This window comes from Periophthalmus magnuspinnatus, chromosome 8 (genome assembly GCF_009829125.3).
Source record: "Periophthalmus magnuspinnatus isolate fPerMag1 chromosome 8, fPerMag1.2.pri, whole genome shotgun sequence".
Taxonomy (NCBI): domain Eukaryota; kingdom Metazoa; phylum Chordata; class Actinopteri; order Gobiiformes; family Gobiidae; genus Periophthalmus; species Periophthalmus magnuspinnatus.
The window spans coordinates 16,471,012-16,486,876 of NC_047133.1; the positions used below are offsets into that span (position 1 = coordinate 16,471,012).

Consider the following 15,865-nt stretch of genomic DNA (forward strand, 5'->3'; position numbering starts at 1 on the left):
GATGGATTTAAACTTTAACTGCCATATTTTCTGCACTATAAGTCGCACTTTTTTCTTAGTTTGGCCGGAGGTGCGACTTATATTCAGATGCAATTTATATGTGAATATATGTATTTTTCTTATATTATTATTATTGTGTATTTTTGGCTGCTGCGACTTATACTCCAGAAAATACAGTATTGTCATTACTCACCCTAAACAATTTGAACTAATATCTGAACTTTAAAGGGCCAATATTACACTATTTTATCTGTCCTAATGTCATCACAAACAGACCTGGAGTTGTGTTTTGTTTCATTGACACATGTTTAACACACAAACCCTGTATATATAGGCTGAGTTCTTCTCTCAAACTGAAAACACTCTGTTTCACCTTGTGATGTCATCATGTGGTAATACAGGAAGTGCTCTACTGTGTTTTTAAACTCCACACACCTTCAGAATCATCTGGATCATTTTAGCCCTGGAATTGGACAGTCTCTACTGAACTAAAGGTAAAAGGAGCTGTTAAATTGAAAACTACCACTTTATGACATCACAAGGTGGAACAGAGCATTTTGAGCTTTGGAGATGTAGACAGACTAATAATAAAGTGCTACTCAAAAATGTGTGAATGAAACAAAACACAACTCCAGATCTGTTTTTGAGGAGGGAGCAGGATTAGAACATGGATTAAAGCTCACAAGAGTAAATTTTGCGTAATGTAGGACCAGTACATCATGTTGTTGATCTCATAAAGCTCTATTTTTCCAATGATTTTTGAGTGGTGGTTTACTTTTCTGGTTAAAAAGATTCAATGGCAAACCACCAATAAAAAAATACAACCAAATTACACCATTTAGGAAAAAAACACTAATATTTTCCTTTGCCCTGTGTCCGGTTCTTTCCATTTGTCACCCACAGCGTTCGGCTAAAGTCAAATGAAGCTCATCGAGGTTAGAGCAGTTATAGGACAATTTGGAGCAGAGTTCCATATTAGGAATTCCGACTGCGAGTATCATAGCAACCAAAGAGCCAATCCAGAGTGAGGCTGTTGAAGGTAACGCCCCTTCCTGCCCACACTGCTGGTTAAACATGGTTGGTTTAGCAGGGAGCGGGCGCTTAGCAAGGCTGTCAATCAAACCTGTTGCTAACGCTAGCAGGAGTGACCTTGGGGAAAGAAGGCATCAGATTTTTTTCTGTTATTAATGTTCATATCTTGATTTACAGACACAATAGTGAAATAAAAAACCCAGGATCACATAGAGTGGGCTAATATGAACATTTAAGACCAAAATGAGAGAACACAGCGGCTAGCACATTAGCTACATCCATTCATATACAGTTGTCCCTCACTATATCACAGTTCACCTTTCGCAGCTTCGCCATTTCAGATTTTTTGTGTGTAATTTTACACGCTTTTTTACAGTGTATAAACATGCACTGTGTTCTGCGTCCTGATTGGCTGAGGGACTGTAGACCATTGTCCATCAGTCTCCTCTGTGCCGTGTCTCCTGTACAGTACAGAATGTGTTCAGACAAATTTACATAAACGTTGGATCACAGTGTGACTCTGAAGTGCTGTATGTTTGCAAGTTTTCTCCCCGACAAAACCCACAATGTCGATGAAACGTTCTGCACCGACAAAGGCGCCTACGAAGGTTTGAACTTTGAGAGAGTTTAAACAAAGGAGAAATGTGAGAAAATGTTAATACCTGTATGAGAAAAATGTGTAAAGTGTGTGGTGAGGGGTTTTACAGCTGCAAAACAAATAGAATTGTAAAAAATAAAGCTGACTACTTCGTGGATTTCGCCTATTGCGAGTTATTTTTAGAACGTAACCCCCATGATAAACGAGGGACCACTGTATACAGTCTACGGTAAAGACACTTAAATGTGAGTTAATAGTAACTTCCCTTGTGGATCAAGTCAATGTCTAAAATAGATGGGCATCGATTTTCCTAACAGCAGTTATGCAAGATTACAGATTTTAATACTTGTTATGTAAACTACAGGTAAATTATAGAGACTTTCTGTGGACTCTGGGCTGTATAAAACAAAGGTGAGGCTCTTTCTTTTAAATGTAATGTTTAATGTGTTATTCCAAGTAAAAGATTTTGATTCAACACATTTTAGTTATAATTTTCACAATAAGGTGATTTCAGTAAGGTGCCAATGCAAAGGGTTTTATTTTGAAAGGCCCACGAGAAGGGTTTAGTTGATGTTAGCAGAGCCTTGAGGTAGCATCATGCGTGGGAGGAACTTTTCTGAGGTCAGGGTGCGTTCCTAATAGGAAGTGATCATGGTCGCACTTCTGTCTCCATCGACTCTGGCTCCAATTCACTTTCTATGTAAAAACAGTGTCCCCTCTCGCTGTAACTGCTGCCGCTCTACATGATCCTGGGTTGTTTTTTTTTCCTCGCTAAATCAAGATATGAACATTAATAACAGATAAATCAGCAGTGTGGGTTCTTTGGTTGCTATGATACTTGCAGTCGGATTTCCAAATATGGGTATTTACTCCAAATTGGCCCCTATAACTGCTAGCCTCGAAAGCTGCGGGTGACGTCACACTCACTTAGTTCATGATCTTAACCTGTCGCCCTGAGAAGAAGTCCAAATATACAGAAAGAAATACTAACTCTGGCGGAGGCATTTTGTTGGGCTCCACGTCGGATAGGAAGTCGCTGTTCAGAGCCTGTTCAGAGGTGCAGCGGCGCGAGGGGTCAAGGGTCAGCATTCGGTCAAACAGGTCCAGGGCGGGGAGCGGCAAGCTGTCGAGAGATAGAACATGACATAGCCAGAAGAAGCAAAGGGGCAAAAGTATCATGGGCTGGAATATAAACCCATCTGACAGGCTGCTATAGGTGAGGACCAAAGGTGTAACCCACAGAGAGATGATTACAGGGTGAGGCTTAATAAAAGTCAGTATCATGAAGAAGAAAAAGTTATAGTAGAAACACGGCTTGTCCTATGCAAATGCTCTGATGAGTTTAGCAGCAAACTAAGCAATGTAATTACACACAAAACATTAGAATTTCATATATTTTAATAACTGTGAATCACAACTTTGTAAAACCTTCCCATACTGACCATTTTTCCACATTCAAGATACTCAAAAGCTCTTTACATCAAGACTCTACACAGACACTGGGAGCGACATGGGCTAAGTGTCTTGCCTGAAGACACAACTACAGCATTCATCTGTGGGAACTAGAATCGCACCGCCAACCTGCGGGTCAGTAAATCTGACCGCTCAACCAAAGATGTTTATGTCGAGAGCGGGATTCTAACTGCAAACCTTTGGAGCAAACACTTAACCGAGATTATGAGACAGCCTGTAAACAGCGTCACTACATCCAATTATTCAACCGATATCAGGGAACAGACTCCTGATCCAACTAATTTTTCAGTATCAGCTCCAACATTCTATACCAATATCGGTACAGGTGCATCCCTACCCTCAAATATAAAAGTTATGCAGCTCCCCTTTAAAAAGAAGAGACTGTAAATTCTTTCATCTCCATTAAACCGCTGATCCTCATAGACCTGTCACAAAAAAACATTTTGAAGTTCGATATATCGTTGAAGTAAATATAGACAATAAATTATAATATTGAAATGATGTCTGTGTAATCCCCCGTCATCCAGGTCTGATCCAAAGTAAAAGAAAAAGTAAAACAGTAGGGCTAATCAGGATGCTAATAGGTGTGAAATCACTCATTAGGGGCTTGAAAGACTATAATAACGTCTTCACTCCTACGTTTTGTCCAGTTGATGGATTTTATATTTTTCTTTTGATAATATCGAAACCAAAACATGATGCAGAACTATCCCCAAAAACTATTCTAAATCTACAATATTGTTAAAAAATTATGAGAATGAAACACTTAAATTCATAATTCAAACTTCTACAGCTCAACTCTCATTGTACTACAGAAAAATAACCAAAATTGTCCCAGTACTGCAAAGAAAAAGTCCCACGATAAATACTGACCCCCATCAAACATCAAGTGTTTTTACAATTTCAAAATGTAATTACAAAGACAGTTGATAAGATATATTAATACGATGTGTTTTGTTGTACTCAGTGGTTTGAAACGTTTTTAATCACATTGCATTTTTGTAAGTCCTGCTGATGTCTGACATACAAAACCTGAAGAAATGTCTCCTCCTCGAGAGAAGAGCAGTGTGTGTCATGGATCTATGGGGCTGTGTTAAAGATGTCGTGTTTAGAACAAAGATACGGGTCATTACTGAACTAAAGCCAAAGATACAGATGTGACTGAGCCATCAATGAGGCTCTGCTGCAGCGAACATGGTAAGAAATCCAGTCCGGTTTTGATGTGCTTCATGTGACTAATGTAGGCGATATAGAGGTTTGGAAAACACAAGTGTGATTAACATATCTGATCATCTGCCCTTGTAATGTTTTAAACTGTGAGGAGAATTTATGGACACTCTGCATATTGAAAGTTAAGTTGTGACAGGTCGAAACACTCACAAGGCAAACTCCTCCCGTAGCCGGCGCCTGTACTGTTTCTTGGGCTTCATTGTGTTGAACAGTGGAAGCTTGATGACGTCAGGCCAGACGGCGGGACAGGGGCTACCACAGAGACGGCTAAAGAAACACACAGGAACACAACATTTTAAATAAACAAAACTAGCAAAACACAACAGCCAAACTTTCAAGCTTTCATATAGGCCTGTCATGATCATAGACTAGATAGACATGGACGTAGCAAATCTGCCGCCGTGTTTCAAATAAAAAGTGATCATGGGCGAGCTTCCGGCTCAATCGACACAAACTTTAATTCACTTTAAATTGAAAAACTGTGTCCCTTCTCTTTGTAACTGCTACTGTCAGACTCATCATTTTGGTCTTAAATGTTTGTATTAACCCGCTCTATATGATCCTGTGGTTTTTATTTCACTATTGTGTCTGTAAATCAAGATATGAACAGATATGAAAAATGAGGCGCCTTCTTTCTCCAAGGTCGCTCCTGCTAGCGTTAGAAACGGGTTTGACTGACAGTACTGCTATGGTGCGGGCAAGAAGGGGTGTTGCCTACTACAGCCTCGCTCCAGATTGGCTCTTTGGTTGCTATGATACTCAAGGTCAGAATTCCAGTTATAGAACACTGTTTCCAGTTGGCTGCAAAAACTGCTAGCCTCGATGAGCTTAATTTGGAGCCAAACACTGTGGGTGACGTCACACTCACTCAATCCACTTCATTACACAGTCTGTGGTCGTGACACATATTGAAGTGTGATATAACGCTGATGAAAATATAGAGCTTAACAGTCCTGCCCACATCTATGGAAAAAAATGACTTACGAACCAGGGGGTGGGCAGTGGGCGGTCACTGTTGAGCTCCATGGACAATAATAGAAACTAACTGAAGCTAATTTTTACCACTGACGCAAGAACCTTAAAGGATTATCCCCACCAAAACAATCTAAATGCACAAAATAAAATATATATTAAAAAAAAATGCTGCTACCAGTCAAAAGTTTGGACACAGCCTCTCATTCAGTCAGTGTTTTTTTTATTTTTATTTTTTTCTAAATTGTATATACACACAGAAAACATGTATGGAAATCTGTAAGGAAAAAAAAAATTGACAAAGCAAACAGTGGCTACACTTTGATGACTAGAATATTATATACCTTATTTTCCGGACTAAGTTGCACTTTTTTTGTATTTTTTTTTTTCCATAGGTCTGTGTACCATTATCTACTACTCCTGTACCACTGAACATTTAAAATGTCAACATTACGGTAAATTAAAAGACATCTCAGAAAGACTGAACAAAAATGCCCACCAAAAGAAAATAGTATTCTGCTGAGTCTGATGACAGCCATTTACCTCTGGAGCAGGTGGAGTTGTTCAGAAGCGACACGAGGAGGATGAATTCAATGGATTTAGTGATTTGGAGTGAGATCCAGAGTAAAATTGTTAACCTGTTTTTTATGCTTTATTTATCTGATTAACTGTTAATATCTTACATTAACATATCAGACACTTATTCAGTTCTGTCTGTGCTTCATGTAGCTGAATAAATATAAATGTGTGATAACTATTATTATAACCTTTAAAGATAAAATGTCTGTTCTCGGTCTCGGATTTTGTAGAATACATTTCCCCAAAAATGCGACTTATGTTTTTTTCTTCATTATTATGCATTTTTTGGCTGGTGCAATTTATACTCTGAAGTGATGTATAGTCTGGAAAATATGGTAGATAAGAATAGATATATTTAGTTAGCGTTATTTACCTTTTTTACCAAATATGTCTTACTTCATATATATGATGTCTTCTGCGTGTATTTAAGTAGGAAAAAAAACAAAACACTGAATGAGGCGGTGTCCAAACTTTTGCCTGGTAGTGTAAGTAAATCTAAACTGTGTTACTATATCTACACTGTTGGTACATATTTCTTCTAATTTCAAGCCAAATTGTGTTATATTCTAAATCATATTGTAGTAAAGAAAAAAACTTTCCCATCTTTCATTTATATAACAACACAGAAATGAACAATGGGTAATATTTCTGTACATTTACCTTATCAGCTCAAGTTGTAGCAGCTCTTGGTTCGCTTGGAATATCGGCTTCTTTGTAAACAACTCCCCAAGAATACACCTTAAAAACACAAAAACAGTTATATATATATATAAATAACCTCCTTAGCTTGTGTTGAACTCAGATTTAAGTGTGAAATCGGAACACTACTTGCTTAGAAGGCAGAAAAAGTTTGAAAAAATGTGTTAGCGTGCTAGCGTGGTGGGCGTTAGGCTTTAGCTCACACAAAGATAGAATCACCTTTAAAAAGACCCAAAAAAACAAAACACAAAGGGACTTTTGTTTTCCAATTTACCTTTTATAAAGTTTGATTGTTGATGTGGAATAAACAAAATACATGATTGTGACCAAATGAAAAGAGATTTATTTTGTCTTTGTGAGGCTGTTATGTAATTTAATTCAAGCAGAGAAGTTGAAGATATAAAAGTGTGTAATGTTTTTTTTTTTTCCTCCTAGTGGGCATTAGCAGTATTGCGGGTAGTTTAAAGGGCACATATTACACTATTTTCTGATCTGTTCTTATGTTGTTTCCTCATCACACACAGACCTGGAATTGTGTTTTGTTTCGTTCACACATGTTTAACACACAAACCCTGCAAATTCAGACTGATTTCTTCTCTCAAAGTGAAAAGAATCTGTTCCACCTTGTGATGTCATCATGTGGTAATACAGGAAGTGCTCCACTCCATACACCTTCACTAGAATCATTTGGATCATTTCAACCCTGGATTTGCCAATCTCTACTGAACTAAAGGTAAAATGAGCTGTTAACAGGAAAACTACCACTTCATGACATCACAAGGTGGAACAGAGCATTTTGAGCTTTGGAGACAGACCAATAATAACGTGTTACTCAAAACATGTGTGAATGAAACAAAACAACTTCAGGTCTGTTTTTGGGGAGGAAACAGCATAAGAACATGGATTAAAACTAATCAAACATAATCTAACCAGCTTCGAATTTACATCTGGGATTTTTATTTCAAGGTTATTTTCAAGGCGCACATTTTACATCCAGAACATGGCTACAGAGGCCTGTCATGACAACACATTCTGAAGTTCGATATATCATTGAAGTAAATGCAGGCGATTAACAGTTATACTGAAACCAAAGCACGAAGCACAAGTATTCACAAAAATATTCTAGATGTACAGTATTGTTGAGCTGTATAAATGAACAGCAGAAAAAGAGCTGTAGAAGTTTGAATTATGAAGATGAAGTTCCCACAATAAATACTGGCTCCCAAAAACGACATATTGACGATGAGTTGATATAGAGATTATCGTGACAGGCCGACGCCTATAAGATTAATTGTGATTTGAATGGACACTATTAGCATAACAAAATATTCCATCTTCTTCTGGGTAAAACGGCTAATGGCTAAGGGCTAACTATAGCATCAATCTAAACAGTTAAAACATGTTCTGAAATGTGATCCTTTTAAATCTCTTGGTCAATTCTTCTGGGCATCAGGACTGTTTAAAACATGAACTTTGAACAGCATGTTATAAAAAAAAAAAAATACACATCGATATAGGGATGGGAATAATATTGTTTATCGTGATAAACAGGGTTGACCATAATCGTTCATGGGACTTTTTATACAATCATGAGAATCACCAACAAAGATAATGGAATTTATATCTCCAGAATGAGCAGAACAGACACTTCTCCTGATGATCTCTTCCATTTCACTGTTATTTTCACTTATTAGAGTTTAAATATGGAACATTTTAAACTGTCAGCAACTTGAATAATTATCGTGATAAATATATAATTGCAGCTATTTTGGTAAACTGTCATTGATTTATATACCGATTTTCCACATTCAAACCACTCAAAGTGCATTATGTCAAGAAAACACTCACCCATTCACACACACATTCACACACCAGTGCACACAGACACTGGGGGCGAGGGGGGTAAATTGTCGGAATCACACCGCCAACCTGTGGGTCAGTGGATCTGACCGCGCAACCAATTATGTTTGTTAAGAGCATTTTTTCCACCGTTTAGACTCTGTACAAAATGTTTTTATAGGAGATTACGACGATTGACTGCCTGAATATCTCTGTGGAAACAACTTCAAATGTTTATGGCGTATTTCAGAACAGGAAATACGGGAAGTGCTCCACTGTGTTTTTAAACTCCATAAACCTTTACAAGAATCATTTGGATTAATTTGAGAAGTGCAATTTCTGATCTCTACTGAACTAAAGGTAAAAGGAGCTTTTAATTTGAAAACTACCACTTCATGACATCACAAGGTGGAACAGAGCATTTTGAGCTTTGGAGATGTTGACAGACTAATAATAAAGTGCTACACAAACATGTGTGAATGAAACAAAACAACTCCAGGTCTGTTTTTAAGGAGATAACAGCATTAGAGCATGGCTAAATGCTCACAGGAGTTTATTCTGTGTAATACAAAATGAGTAACTGTAGCTGCAGACACTTACCCGCAGCTCCACACGTCGATGGCTGGAGAGTAGCGCTCCTCTCCCAGCAGCAGCTCTGGAGGCCGGTACCACAGTGTGATCACTTTGTTAGTGTATGGCCGACTACAACACACAAGCACAGGTAAGACGGAGATTAGAGATGCACCGATAAGAAAGTGCTATCAGACAAAGTGATGGGACCATAAACAATATTAATATAGTTTATCGTGATATCGGCTAACTGTAGCTTAGATCTAAATAGTTAAAACATGTTCTGAAAAGTGATTCTTCGTTAGTTCAGATTTCAGTGTTTTGGTCAATTCTTCTGGACGTCTGGACTGTTTAAAATATGAATTTAGAACAGAATTTTATTTTAAAAAAAATATATATAGATTGCAAATACAGGAGAGAAAGCTCGATCATGGAACTGAAATGTTATAAAGCTTTTACCTCCTCAAAAACAGACCTGGAGTTGTGTTTTGTTTCATTCATACGTTTGAGTAACACTTTATTATTAGTCTGTCTACATCTCCAAAGCTCAAAATGCTCTGTTCCACCTTGTGATGTCATGAAGTGGTAGGTTTCCAGTTAACGGCTCCTTTTACATTTAGTTCAGTAGAAATTGGCAATTCCAGAGCTGAAATGATCCAAATGATTCTAGTGAAGGTGTATGGAGTTTAAAAACAGGGTGGAGCACTTTCTGTATTACCACATGATGACATCACAAGGTGGAACAGAGTGTTTTCAGTTTGAGAGAAGAAATCAGGCTAAATATGCAGGATTTATGTGTTAAACATGTGTGAATGAAACAAAACACAACTCCAGGTCTGTTTGTGATAAGAAAACAACATTAGAACAACATGGGAATTATTCGTTATATTAAAATTATAATTATTCATATCCATAACAGTAGTAAAAGTGTTCATTAATCTGCTTGAAATAAGTAAATGCAATGAAATGAATATTATTTCATACTTAATTATATAATGAAAATGGATTAAAACACATGAATCAGACCTGACTGGGTTAAAGGCAGGTTCCTGTTTGATAGGGCGATATTGGTGGAGAAAAAAAAAAAAACTATTCCTGTTTTTGGAGCATTTGTAATGATATTCAGATATGTAAATCTAAGAGAAACTTGATCAAATGTGTTTTAAATGTAGTATTTGAGGTTAAGTATCAGTCAAATGGGAATTAACATTAAAATTAACCACAAAAGTGCAGAAACATGACATTTTTAATGTATTATAAAGAATAGATTTGTGCAATACTTTGGGTTATTTTTTTGGCAGCTCTTGATTAGAGGTGGGCAAAAATACAAAACAAAAGGCTGATAATCCTGACTTGAGCCAAAGACAACAGCTCCATCTAGTGGGGTGTTTCATGAAGAGTAAAACTAAAAACATAAGGCAAGACACTCCAGGTGAACAGGAAAACTTAAATTTAGATGCATCACTTTGAAACTTGTTCTGTGGTTTACCTGCATAAATGTAACAACAAAATGTTAACAAGTTTTGTGATGGTTTTATATAAAAATAGGCATTTTATGTGTAAAAACTGACAATTTTTGGGACATTCAAAACAAACAAAAAATTTTAAATGTTTTTCTTAATTTTGTTGACATTAAATACTAAAAATACACAGGGGGGATTTTAGATTTTATTTAGTATTTGATTAAACTATATCTGACTGAAAAATGATGAAAAATTGAAAAATTTCACGTAATTTTTTTTTTGGTTAAAATTTGTGTTTTAACTCCAAAAAACAATGTGTGCTTGAATGGGTGACTGACCATTTTTGGGACATTCAAAACAGAAACATAAAAAGAGCTAGGTTTAAATGTTTTGCTTCATTTTGTTGACATATTAAATACTAAAATTACACAGAGGGGATTTTGGATTTTATTTACTATTTGACTAAACTATATTAAATATATATTTAAAAAATCCATCTGTACATTTCATAAAAATCTTAAGTCAAAGATTGGATGTGGTGTGTGTAGGTGCTACTTTAAGCTCTGAACTTTACATCTCTGTGGGGAAAATGCATTTTGAGAAAACCGGGACAATTATGGGACAATTAACACTGTCCCATTTAACTTTAGGGCCGGCTGATTAAATTAAATATTAAAACATGTTTCGGTGCAGAGTGGAACATTTTGTTGGTTCTACATGAAAGGCTTGTTGCTAAGAGACTAAACTGACCAAAAAACAAAAATTGAACTAGAAATAGACAGTACTTATATAATACTGTTGTTTGTGAGTTGGTTCACGACAGGCATCTGAGCAGGTGTTTCTCCAACAGCTGCTCCAGGGGAAAAAGGCATGATTCAGGCTAGAGTGACCTTTGACCTGTATCTGACTGTGGCTGTCCATGCTCAAAGTGCGTAAACTGCCCCTTGGGAATCAATAAAGTTATATAATAAAGGTCCTATATTACGCAAAAGTGACTCTTGTGAGCTTTAAGCCATGTTATAACGCTGTTCCCTCCTCAAAAACAGACCTGGAGTTGTGTTTTGTTTCATTCACACATGTTTGAGTAACACTTTATTATTAGTCTGTAACATCTCCAAAGCTCAAAATGTTCTGTTCCACCTTGTGATGGCATGAAGTGGTAGTTATCAAGTTAAGTTCAAGTCAAGTTATGCAGGGTTAGTGTGTTAAACATGTGTGAATGAAACAAAACACAAATCCAGGTATGTTTTTGATGATGAAATAACATTATGACAGATCAGAAAATAGAGTAACATGAGCTGTTTAAGTAGAGTTTATATTTGGTGCAGACCTAGACTCATTCATTCATGCCCTGGGACTCAGACATTTGGATTACTGTAACACTCTGTACGCAGGTTTGAGCCAGAAATCAGTCTCCGTGTCCAGCTGGTGCAAAACTCACCCGCACGGCTCGCAACTAGCCCCAAAAACCACCAGCCCATAACCCCTGTCCTCGAGGCGTTGTTGTGGCTCCAATAAACCTTAGAGTTGACCCTAAAATACTGCAGAATAGTTTTAAAGCATCCACAGCCTTGCTCCTGCCTCCATGTCTAGACCTGTCTCAATATTTACAATATCGACTTACCTTTCAACACATAGATGACACAACATTTTTTGGGGGTTAATATTTCTCTGACTTTTTCTTTGCACCAATGGGAAAATTGTTGTTATTTTTCTGAACTAAGATGTGATTTGAGCTGTGGAAGGAACTTGAACGTCCTACTAAAGTCATTTATTCATAGCTGTTCATGTTTTTAACCATTTAAAACACTTTTTTTTTGATAATTCTGCTTAATGTCTTGGTTTCAATATTATCGCTTATTGTGTCTATATAATAATAATATACCATATTTTCCGGAGTACAAGTCGAACCAACCAAAAAATGCATAATAATGAAGAATAAAACATATTTCACATATAAGTCACATCCGAGTATAAATTACACGCCCGGCCAAATTATGAAAAAAGTGCAATTTATAGTCCGGAAAATACATTTTGAGGTGCGATGTATATATTACCGTGTTATTGTGACAGGGCTACACTCACCTAAAGGATTATTAGGAACACCTGTTCAATTTCTCCTTAATGCAATTATCTAATCAACCAATCACATGGCAGTTGCTTCAATGCATTTAGGGGTGTGGTCCTGGTCAAGACAATCTCCTGAACTCCAAACTGAATGTCAGAATGGGAAAGAAAGGTGATTTAAGCAATTTTGAGCGTGGCATGGTTGTTGGTGCCAGACGGGCCGGTCTGAGTATTTCACAATCTTCTCAGTTACTGGGATTTTCACGCACAACCATTTCTAGGGTTTACAAAGAATGGTGTGAAAAGGAAAAAACATCCAGTATGTGGCAGTCCTGTGGGCGAAAATGCCTTGTTGATGCTAGAGGTCAGAGGAGAATGGGCCGAGTGATTCAAGCTGATAGAAGAGCAACGTTGACTGAAATAACCACTCGTTACAACCGAGGAATGCAGCAAAGCATTTGTGAAGCCTCAACACGCACAACCTTGAGGCGGATGGGCTACAACAGCAGAAGACCCCACCGGGTACCACTCATCTCCACTACAAATAGGAAAAAGAGGCTACAATTTGCACGAGCTCACCAAAATTGGACAGCTGAAGCCTGGAAAATGTTGCCTGGTCTGATGAGTCTCGATTTCTGTTGAGACATTCAAATGCTAGTCAGAATTTGGTGTAAACAGAATGAGAACATGGATCCATCATGCCTTGTTACCACTGTGCAGGCTGGTGGTGGTGTAATGGTGTGGGGGATGTTTTCTTGGCACACTTTAGGTCCCTTAGTGCCAATTGGGCATCGTTTAAATGCCACGGCCTATCTGAACATTGTTTCTGACCATGTCCATCCCTTCATGACCACCATGTACCCATCCTCTGATGGCTACTTCCAGCAGGATAATGCACCATGTCATAAAGCTCCAATCATTTCAAATTGGTTTCTTGAACATGACAATGAGTTCACTGTACTACAATGGCCCCCACAGTCACCAGATCTCAACCCGATAGAGCATCTTTGGGATGTGGTGGAACGGGAGCTTCGTGCCCCGGATGTGCATCCCATAAATCTCCATCAACTGCAAGATGCTCCTGTCAATATGGGCCAACATTTCTAAAGAATGTTTTCAGCACCTAGTTGAATCAATGCCACGTAGAATTAAGGCAGTTCTGAAGGCGAAAGGGGGTCAAACACCGTATTAGTCTGGTGTTCCTAATAATCCTTCAGGTGAGTGTATACATGCCCCTATCACTGTCCCTCTCTCCAGACTTCTGACCAGAGTGGACAGGGCCTTTTGGTCAGAGCCCCAAAGCTCTGGACGCCACAGATTAGACTGTACAACACTGTGGGTGCTTTTAAATCTAAAGGAAAAAAAAAATTACAGAATGTTTTACCGCAATGTATTTTTAAACATGTGTTTTCATATTTAAAAATGTGTTATTGCTGCAGCTGGTCAGCTATTTTGTTGTTTCTGGGTGTGAGATAGTTGCATGATGTGACGTGCTTTTTAGTTTTTGAAAAGTTTGATAGCAATAAAGTTTTTTTTTCCTTTAATATTTTTATTACTATTATATATTTTTTTCTTATTTATATATTCTTTAATTTTTAAAATATATTTTTTATGTTTTCTTTATTACTATCATAACTTTTTTCTTCATTATTCTTACTTTTTTCCTTCATCATTATATTTTTTTCTTTATTATAATTTTGCTCTTTGTTTTCCTTTATTATATTTTTTCTTTATTACATTTTCCTATTTTTTTTCCTTTATTATTGTATTTATTTTTTTTAACATACATTTAATTTTTTTTTCTCTTTTTTTGTTGTTTTGCTCTTGCACCCACCTTTCTTCCGAACTGTAGAGACGAGCCAAACCAAAGTCTGCCAGTTTGATTTGACCTCTAAAAGGAGACAAAACAAAAACAACATCACAAAACTTTAACACGGCTGTTTGTAACTGCATTATAAAAACAACAGAACTGAACCATTTCTCTATGTCCTTCTACACAACTAGGCCAATGTCTCCCATTACAGAGAAACAGGTTTGGTATCGCTAAACAAGTCTGAGTTCGTTAACATTGAGCAGAGAACAAAATCAAAAGTAAAAGGAATTTGTTTGAAAAAATGTCAACGTCAAAGCAGTGTGGGCAGCGTCATTAGGTCTAAGGAAGAGTTTATCTTTAAAAAACATACAAGAGGAGGTGCACGTTTGGCACTGTGGAGAGAGACACTAAATATCCAAGATTACTCAGGACTTTGGACTTTTTGTTACAAGTTTGACCTATTTTTGATTTTGTTGCTCAGATTAAATTCTATTACACAGTTTAGTTCTCTGTGCGTTCTCCTCATGCAAACTCTCGTCTAATCACAATCTCTCCCTCGTTCGTTCATGTGGAATGCCGTGATCTCTGATTTTCTCCACAGTCCATCGTTAGCTACCATATTTGGAATTTCGACCACGAGTGTCATAGCAACCAAAGAGCCAATCAGGAGTGAGGCTTTTGAAGGTAACGCTCCTTCCCGCCTACACCACTGGTTTAGCAGGGAGGGGGCGCTTAGCAACGCTGTCAATCAAATCTGTTGCCAACACTAGCGGGAGCGAGCCTTAATGTTCATATCTTGATTTACAAACACAATAGTGAAATAAAAACCCCAGGATCATGTAGAGCGGGTTAATACGAACATTGAGCCAGAGTCAATGGAGCCGGAACTGCGCACACTTCCTGTTTGGAACACGGCGGCTAGCAGGTTAGCTATGTCCATTTATATATACAGCCAATGGCTACCACTCAAAATTTTGTGCCTCCCTCCCAAAAAGACAAAAAAAATGGCTTAGTTCTTGTGTATCATATGAGTGTGGACTGAACCAAATATCTCACATGGGGGACTTGGGAGGAGGGGGCATGGGGCTTTAGTGATCAGGGGCGCGCTTACATCGACTCTGGCTCCAATTCACTTTCTATGTAAAAACTGTCAGACTCATCATTTTGGTCTTAAATGTTCGTATTAAACCGCTCTACATGATCCTGGGTTTTTTATTTCACTATCGTGTCTATAAATCAAAATATGAACATTAATAATCAGGTGCCTTCTTTCCCCGAAGTCGCTCCTGCTAGTGGTAGCGACAGCTTTGATTGACAGCGTTACTAAGCGCTTGCTCCCTGCTAAACCAGCGGTGCGGACGGGAAGGAGCGTTACCTTCAACAGCCTCGCTCCAGATTGACTCTTTGGTTGCTGTGATATTCATGGTCAGAATTACAAATATGAAACTCCGCTCCAAATTGGCCGCTATAACCGCTAGTCTCGATGAGCTTCATTTGGAGTTGAACGCTGTGGGTGATGTCACACTCACT

At 37.7% G+C, this 15,865-nt stretch overlaps 1 protein-coding gene across 2 annotated transcripts in view; it reads right to left on the reverse strand.

The window, feature by feature from the left end:
* cdk12 (cyclin-dependent kinase 12) overlaps positions 1–15,865 on the reverse strand; it is a 33,579-nt gene that overhangs the window by 6,779 nt on the left and 10,935 nt on the right. For both annotated transcript variants that reach the window (XM_033970453.2, XM_033970452.2), the window contains exons 8-12: positions 14,357–14,413; positions 9,023–9,124; positions 6,545–6,622; positions 4,484–4,600; positions 2,622–2,753 (exon numbers count right to left, since the gene is read on the reverse strand). In XM_033970453.2, the coding sequence (XP_033826344.1) occupies positions 2,622–2,753; positions 4,484–4,600; positions 6,545–6,622; positions 9,023–9,124; positions 14,357–14,413 (486 nt within the window). The remainder of the gene's footprint in view (positions 1–2,621; positions 2,754–4,483; positions 4,601–6,544; positions 6,623–9,022; positions 9,125–14,356; positions 14,414–15,865) is intronic.